Source organism: Myotis yumanensis, unplaced genomic scaffold, assembly GCF_028538775.1.
Source record: "Myotis yumanensis isolate MYYU_CA2020_CCGP unplaced genomic scaffold, mMyoYum1.0.hap1 SCAF_1, whole genome shotgun sequence".
NCBI classification, from domain to species: domain Eukaryota; kingdom Metazoa; phylum Chordata; class Mammalia; order Chiroptera; family Vespertilionidae; genus Myotis; species Myotis yumanensis.
The window spans coordinates 229,207,771-229,215,967 of NW_027223752.1; the positions used below are offsets into that span (position 1 = coordinate 229,207,771).

Sequence of the window (8,197 nt, forward strand, 5' to 3'; positions counted from 1 at the left end):
AGAGGGAGAGAGAGATAGAAACATCAAAGATGAGAATCATTGATCGGCTGCCTCTTGCATGCCCCCTACTGGGGATCGAGCCCTCAACCCGGGCATGTGCCCTGATGGGGAATCTGTGACCTCTTGGTGAATGGGTAGAGGTGCCAGTCGGGTCTCACAGCTGTTAACTTTGCGGTGCTTCTATTTTGTGTACTTCTAATCTATTACTTAAGTGATCTTTCCGTGTAATCAGCCTGAGGTGAAAACTCCAGCCAATGACGGCAAATAAGAGGCTCCTGACCCAGTCCTGAGAGCCACTGAGTGTGGTAGTTTGTTACAGCAGCAATAGGAAACCAATAGGCTCAATGACAAAAATGACATGAACAAGGGAAAGGGATTCTACAGCTCTGAGGTAAGTGCTTGAGCTCATCTCAAGCACTTTGTCAAATTGATGCCATTGTAATGAACTAGTTATTAATACAGCAAAGAGCAAAGGGAAGGCCAAATATTACAGGCATGTCATTTTGGCAGCTTTGCCAGGAAGTTGAAGCTTTACACTCCCCTGGGGTTTGACAAAGGGGAGATAGACAAATGCATGCCCAGTAAAGTTGGGGGAACTAGCAAAGGTACTTGTCAGTCACAGCTGGGGGCAGAGGTCATTGGCCAGAATGGGTATGGCCTCACCTCCAGCACTTAGTGAGGAAAGTTACCCCAACTTTCCCGATAACAAAACTGACAAAGTTGGTCTGAAATTGTACCTCAACCCCTAGATATACCCTCAACTTTCAGAGGGAGATGCTATAATCTCCATTCCACAGATATAAAAATTGAGACAATAGGATGTTGTTTGAGAACACAGAGCCAACCAGTGACATAGCTGCCATTTGAATTCAGTCTGGCTGGCATCCGGCTCCATGTTCATAACCACTGCCCACATGCACATTATAACTTGATTTCTATATACAAATTACAATTGGCCGCATTCTAAAGACAGTCCTCATATCTTGTTAACAGATGTTTTTCATGGGGAGGGTGTTATGCATGTGTTTGTATTTTGAAACATACAGTGTTTTAGTTGTTTTTTGTTGTTGTTGTTTTTTGTTTGTTTTTCAGTGTAAGAATTGCATGCCCTTGCAGGGAAAAGCCAATACCACTTCTAGCATGCATCTTGCTGTTTGTGAGTGTCTGTTCTGATACAATTTCCAATTCCAAGATTGATTTAAGTCACAGTTTTCAATTAGATGATGGGAATGTTATCTCTACGGAGTGGATTATGTTCACAAAGAGGAAATAACCAAGAACACAGAGATAATGTTGCTAAATAAATGGTTCAAAATCCAGTGGGTTGTAACCCTTGCTTCCATCATATAAGGGAGAATTGTATTTGGCTTTTTTAGAAATGTCATATCAAAGTGTATTTTTTATTTCTTTTTAGGATTTCATCAGGGGTCTTTCCATTTTGCTCCGGGGGACAGTACAAGAAAAACTGAACTGGGCATTTAATTTGTATGACATAAACAAAGATGGCTACATCACTAAAGAAGTAAGAAATACCTCACTAACAGCTATCCTTTGGGATATTTTCATTTTTAACTTCAAAATGTTAATTACACATTTGCAATTTTTAATTTGAAAATAGCCCTTTCAAAAAATCTAAAATAGTTCATGTAGTGGTAGAGAAATATTCTAATAGAAAATCTGGAATGGATAGGAATAGTTTATGGTGAATCTGCAAAGTAGATTTAAAACATGTAAGAATTATACGCTTGTTTCCCAATGGCATCTTAATAAACATTATGAATGAAATATAGACTGGTTGGAACCAGATAGGAAGGCAATGTTTCCAAATCATGTTAGAAAATTTGGCCTGTGACCTCTCTCCCGCCCGTCTTCCCCCCGCCCCCCAACTCCCATATAATGTGGTCCACATGGAAACAGGTGCAATTTAAAGTCACATAGGTTGTGTGTGTGATGACCTGCATGGCCTTTATGGTGTGGGAAATGAGCTCATGGAATGGTGGGACCTCCCAAATCCTTCAGGCCCACAGACCAAATAAGATATTCAAATCAAATGGTTTGAATTTAAAAATAATTTAAAGCACACTGAGAAGCAAGGGGAAAGGGTATGGTAAGTTAATTAATTTAGGATAAGGTGCAAGTAAGGTGGAAGGATCGCATTACCTAAATCCTGGGACGGCTCAATATTCTATGTGCTGTCTTTTTCTCTGGCTCACTGGCTTTTCCCAAAGGTGAGATTTGAGCAAGAGGCCCCTCAAATGAAAGGTATCCTGGGTCAGTGACATGAACTTGCTCTACCAGAGACAAAGGGACAAGTGCATCTGACATCACTTATAGCAACAAAATTAGCCTGGTCAATGGCCATAGTTTTTATTTGTGTTTCCTGAGCAGAGGACTCGTGGAACCAGGATGTTTCTCATCGATGGGTGGCTGCATTCAGAACTCATGAATATTAATTTTCTGTGTATACGGAGCATATCCTGGATAGTTAGTGCCTCTTGTATATTTGGTATCCAATAAGCATTTAGTACTCAGATGCCTCAGGAATATTAGGTATCTCTTGGTCCTCCAACCCCTTTCTATCCCTTTGTTTAACACAAACATGATGTTCTTGCTCCTTATACGTGACACATCTCATGAATTCTGCCTGTGGCAGGCAAACTTCTTACTACTTCTCTAAACTCAGAACACCTTTAAAAGTTTCACCCACGATTTATAAACTACAGACTATTTATCATTTATTACAGAATTGAATACTCTCAAAAGTAAATGTTATATCAACCTAATCCAGATCCTTTTATGTGGAGAATTCAGTATGAAGGAAACAAACATTAAACAATAAACCTGAATGTCTAGATAATTAGATATTATTTTCACTAAGGTTGAAAACTAGTTTTTAATAAAATAATAATGAAATTTTAAGGTGCGTCCAAGAGTCATAATATTTTGATTATTTACATGTGTGATTTCCTCAGTTAAAGCGATAATAGAAGGAAAAAAACACACAAAACAATGAAAATCCTAATGAGCTTTGATTTTTTTTAGTATAATTCTCGTGATGCAGAGTTATATTTTATTCTCAATAAACACATTGATAATAAACATGTAAGATCTATAATAACTCAACAAAATGAAGGTAGTCTGTGTGAAGTCTACAGAGACCCAAACACTAAGCCAGGGTTTTGCTGATCATGTTCAACATGTCAGAATTTACTTCATTTTGAAATGGTCAGAAATAATTCTTACATTCTCATTCTGCTGCTTTTAAAGCACAAAGCTGTTGCCTTTTCCTCACAACTGAAAGGCATTTAATGAAGAATCACAGAGAAATCAGAAATTTGAAATTGAGTAGAAATTCCCTGTTAGACTTTCTGGGTGGTTTCCTCGCACTTTGCTTGCAGCCTCACGAGCGTGCCCTTGGCTTTTCAGGAGATGCTTGATATCATGAAAGCAATATACGACATGATGGGTAAATGCACATATCCGGTCCTCAAAGAAGACGCTCCCAGACAACACGTGGAGACATTTTTCCAGGTAGGAATGCATATGGAAGCCAGAGAGAAACAGAAATTAAGAGAACATTTTCTGTTTTCAAAGTGTCATGATTCAAAAGAATGTAAAGTAAAAGAGCATTTCCTGAAAGGGATAAAATGATAGAATATTCACCATCCTAACAATTGAATAATTTTGGTTTTGAATAATTATAATACTGATAACTACTGAACATTCACAATACCCTAGATAGAATACTAAGCAATTGCCACGTTTCACGTGTTGTTGTTTTTTAATTCAGTTCTCATGAGAACCCTATGAGGTTATAAATCCTTATTAGCCCCATTTTACAGGTGAGAAGACTAAGACTTTGAACATTTCAGCAAATCACCTGAGCTCTGGCATGGCTGGAAGGCAGAGTTTTACCTAGGTCAGTGACTAGATCTTCCCCACATTCTGTTGACAAATAAGAGCCTAGATTCGAAGAAGTCAGCCAGATGATTCCTATGGCTAGGAAATTACTAGTTTGTTCTGAGGCAGTTCCTCCCAATAAACAAACAGTGGGTTTTGTTTTTTAAAAAATATATTTTTATTGAGTTCAGAGAGGAAAGGAGAAGGAGAGAAACACCAATGATGAGAGAGAATCATTAACTGGCTGCCTCCTCCACGCCTCCTACTGGAGATCAAGCCCACAACCCAGGCATGTGCCCTTGACCAGAACTGAACCTGGGACCCTTCAGTTCATAGACCAACTCTCTATCCACTGAGCCAAACCAGCTAGGGCTTGTTTTTGTTGTTGTTGTTTCTCATCTTCAGCTCATTTGGTTAAGGTGTGAGGGTATCATGGGGAAAGTCTGAATAAAGGTTTTTGTTCTTTTCTTCCTGAACAGAAAATGGACAAAAATAAAGATGGAGTTGTTACTATAGATGAGTTCATCGAAAGTTGCCAAAAAGTAAGTAACGGTAGTAAAGGAACCATCCATTTTTGCTTTTGTAACAGCTAGACTGAGTATTGCCAACTAGCCACCATGAAGTGAGCAAAATATAAAGATCGTAGACCTCAGTTTACGACTTTTACAGCTGAGGTCAGCCCAAGCCCTGAAACAATCACCAGTTTCTACGTTGAATTGATCGGCATTTGTAGATTGCCCACAGCTGTGTAGGTAAGCCCTGGAGATGCGAAAGTCGCACATAGACTGAGTTTTGTTCCCTAAATATTTTAGAGAGTGTTCATCATTGAGAATAAAGCATATGGCAGATTTACATTGGTCTTTGCCTAGAGTCTAGCCTATAGCATGTATATTGTCAATCATATTGCCACAGCTTTAGAATTCCAGGACAGCTAAGTATTCAACACAGGCCAGGCTTACAGCCAATTTCTAAGAGAAACATCATTGTGTTAATATATGTGGACAAGAATGGCTTTGGGCTGAAGCAGTCATGGCCTTCAGTCACAAAAAATAAAGAGCTGTAAATTCAGAGGGAAAACCAGGCTGGCTGGTGCCATCTGGTGGGAGGCCAGTTTCAGCTTACCTAGGAGTCTCTGACTCGATGTGTGGCTAGAACCACAATTCACAATTTTAAAAATAAATATAGACAAAGACATTTGTCGTACTTTAGCTTTTCTATTTATGAATTGATATACTTCCCCTTCCCTGGCGCCTGCTTGTTTCTAAACTCATATTTAAGCTGGTGGACGTGGGGAGAACCGACCTGCTTAGTGCTGCTGTCGTGGCCTGGCTTCTAGGAGTGCAAGTCAGCATTAGTTCAGCTACCATTTGCCCTACAAGAAAAAGCTCACTGACCACCATTCGCATACAGTCTCCAAGTGCCCCTGAGATGCCCCAAGTCTGACCCTTATGTTTCTAAGGAATATGCTAAACTTGTGGTCGGCAAGCTGCGGCTCGGCAAACCGCAGCTTGCGAGCCACATGCGGCTCTTTGGCCCCTTGAGTGTGGCTCTTCCACAAAATACCGTCTCTTCCACAAAATACCGACTTCTGCTCATGGGCCACGAAGTTTCAATCGCACTGTACGTGCACACCCGCACCTGGTATTTTGTGGAAGAGCCACAGTCAAAGGGCCAAAGAGCCGAATGTGGCTCATGAGCCGCAGTTTGCCAACCACAGTGCTAAAACAAACACAGCCAACAGGTAATGTTTTTTCCCAAACTATTCTTTCTCTGGTGTTGAGAGACCATTTTTTTTTAAAAAATAGTTGATTGATTTTTAGAGAAGGGAGAGAGAGGGATAGAGAGAAACATCAATAGACTGCCTTCCACATGGCCCCTAACAACTAGGTATGTGCTCTTGACCGGGCATCAAACCAGCAACCTCTTTGTGCACAGGATGATGCTCAATCAACTGAGCCAGCCAGGGCAAGGCCATTCGTTTTTAAAGGCTCCTAAAGGCCACACAGAATTAGCTCTAACACATCCAGAAACAAGTGCCAACACATCCCCAAACCCCAACTTTCAGTCCTCACGAAGTTGGCTCTTAACTCATACAAATCCTGTTTCCTTCTACGTGTTCAAGTCTGTGATCCACCTCGAATGTCAAAATTTGCATTTCTTTACTTTGTTTTACCCTCTGACTCTTCATTCTGGCATCCGCTTTGAGAAATATCCTCTATTAACATCAAGTGTGATTTAATCCTAACCCGAGGATATTTTTCCCATTGATTTTTTTAGAGTGGAAGGGAGAGGGAGAAACAGAAACACCGTAAGAGACACACATTGGTTGGTTGCCTCCCACATGCTCCTGACCAGGACCGGGAGCCTGCAACCCAGGTACATGCCCTTGACGGGAATCAAACCCAGGACCCTTCAGTCTGCAGGCTGACGCTCTACCCACTGAGCCAAACCTGCAAGGGCAACACCAAGTGTGATTTAAATGAACTATTTAAGGTCTGGTAGACTCAACAAAACCTAAAATGGGCTCTCCAGTTTTCTATATGGAGCACATAGTTGGAAAACGGCAGTACTTAGAGGGAAAATGGTGTGCAGCAGGTCCTCGAATAACATCATTTCAGACAGTGTTGTTCATGTTCATTCAACATCGTTCTGTTCAATGTCATTCATTCACTGTTTTGTTATAATGTTGATATGCCATAAGGACTTAACTCTTGTTTATATCAATTAGCTTATGGTAGAATTGGTTTCCTGTACATCATTTCGCTTTGTCACAGGAACTATCAGTGATGTTGAGAGTTTGCTGTACTTGCCTTGCAAATATGCTGAATTTAATCCCGCTGTTTCTCCCTTACAGGATGAAAACATAATGCGCTCCATGCAGCTCTTTGAAAATGTGATTTAACTTGTCAAATACATCCTCAGACAAATGTGAATGATCCTACCACACAAGTGGGAGCTGCCACTTTTAGCATAGACTGCTCAGCTTGACACTGAGGCATATTATGCAAACCAGCTTTGTTTTCATATGAAACAGTCCCCAAAAGATTTGAGTTCTCCACTTTTAAATTTGCATCCTTTTCATAATGCAAATTTCATGGGATGGTCTAAGTCATTTCACACCCTGTGGATATTCAAAAGTAATAGAATCTGGCATATAGTTTTATCGATACTTTAGCCATGGGATTATTGAGGCTTTCACATTATCAGTGACTTTAAAATGTTTTCTGCTACTAATGTGTATGTACTCAACCCCAGGATTTTAAATGGTTTTCTAAAATGTTGGCATCTGCATTTAATTTCCAGAAATTAATTTTCGTGTTTGTGTGCTATAATTCCACTATATACTTAAGTGAACAAAACTACCAAGATTTAAGCAAGCAACAGTCACAGTTCCTGTGGATTTGCTGCCTTCTGTTAAAGACATTCATTTATCTGGCGGTTTTCTAAATAATATGAAACAAATTAGTTGATCACCAGATGTCCACATATGCCTAATAGCTTATTTAATAAGCATTTCTTAATTTCTCATAAATACTTATCAAGCCAAGGCCTACATGATGTTTATAATTTGGGATTTGCTTAATTCAACAAGTTAATGTTTATTCTATTGTCACTAAGTGGAAGCCCAAGAAGGTGGAAGACAGTGAGGGTGTTTATAGGTATATGTGAAGGGTCAGACATCTGTCCTCCAGTCCCCGGTAATGCTAATGAGTAATTTTAATCGCACTGAAAGCCTATTGCATCTTCTCCCTGGACTCCCTCAGGCACCTTTATGTTACATGCCATCAGGGCAAAGAAACCTGACTACTCCAACGCGTGCTAGGAAGGAACAGCAAGCAGAAGTCACTTTGAAAGCACCAGTGATTCCATTATAGCCAGAACTCCAATTCCAAAATTTAGTTGAAAATGCATATCAAGTGCTAAGCAACTCATTTCGAAGGTGTTATGATTTAGCTTATCATACAACTCCAATAATTCAGATTCTTTTTCACACTCTCAAGCCAAAACTGTAAAAGTTGACATAACATTACTAAAGATACACACACCTTCCCTGTTTTGCAGAAATATCACAAAGACCAAGAGGTTACTGTAGGAGGAAACTTGCAACTGTCTTTGCAACAATAAATCAGGTATCTATTCTGGTGTAGAGATAGGATGTGGAAAGCTGCCCTGCTATCACCAGTGTAGAATTAAGAGTAGTACAGTACATGTACACTGAAACTCGCCATCGCGTATTTGTGTAAACTCAATGTGCACATTTTGTATTTCAAAAAGAGAAAATAAAGCAAATAAAATG

The 8,197-nt window shown here is 39.8% G+C and overlaps 1 protein-coding gene across 4 annotated transcripts in view; it reads left to right on the forward strand.

The window, feature by feature from the left end:
* The window catches only part of KCNIP4 (potassium voltage-gated channel interacting protein 4), a 948,564-nt gene extending 940,369 nt beyond the window's left edge, over positions 1-8,195 (forward strand). For all 4 annotated transcript variants that reach the window (XM_070398743.1, XM_070398733.1, XM_070398726.1 and 1 more), the window contains exons 5-8: positions 1,415-1,522; positions 3,427-3,531; positions 4,380-4,442; positions 6,755-8,195. In XM_070398743.1, coding sequence (XP_070254844.1) covers positions 1,415-1,522; positions 3,427-3,531; positions 4,380-4,442; positions 6,755-6,802 — 324 coding nt within the window. In that variant the 3' untranslated portion in view covers positions 6,803-8,195. The remainder of the gene's footprint in view (positions 1-1,414; positions 1,523-3,426; positions 3,532-4,379; positions 4,443-6,754) is intronic.
* Positions 8,196-8,197: the final 2 nt, after the last annotated feature.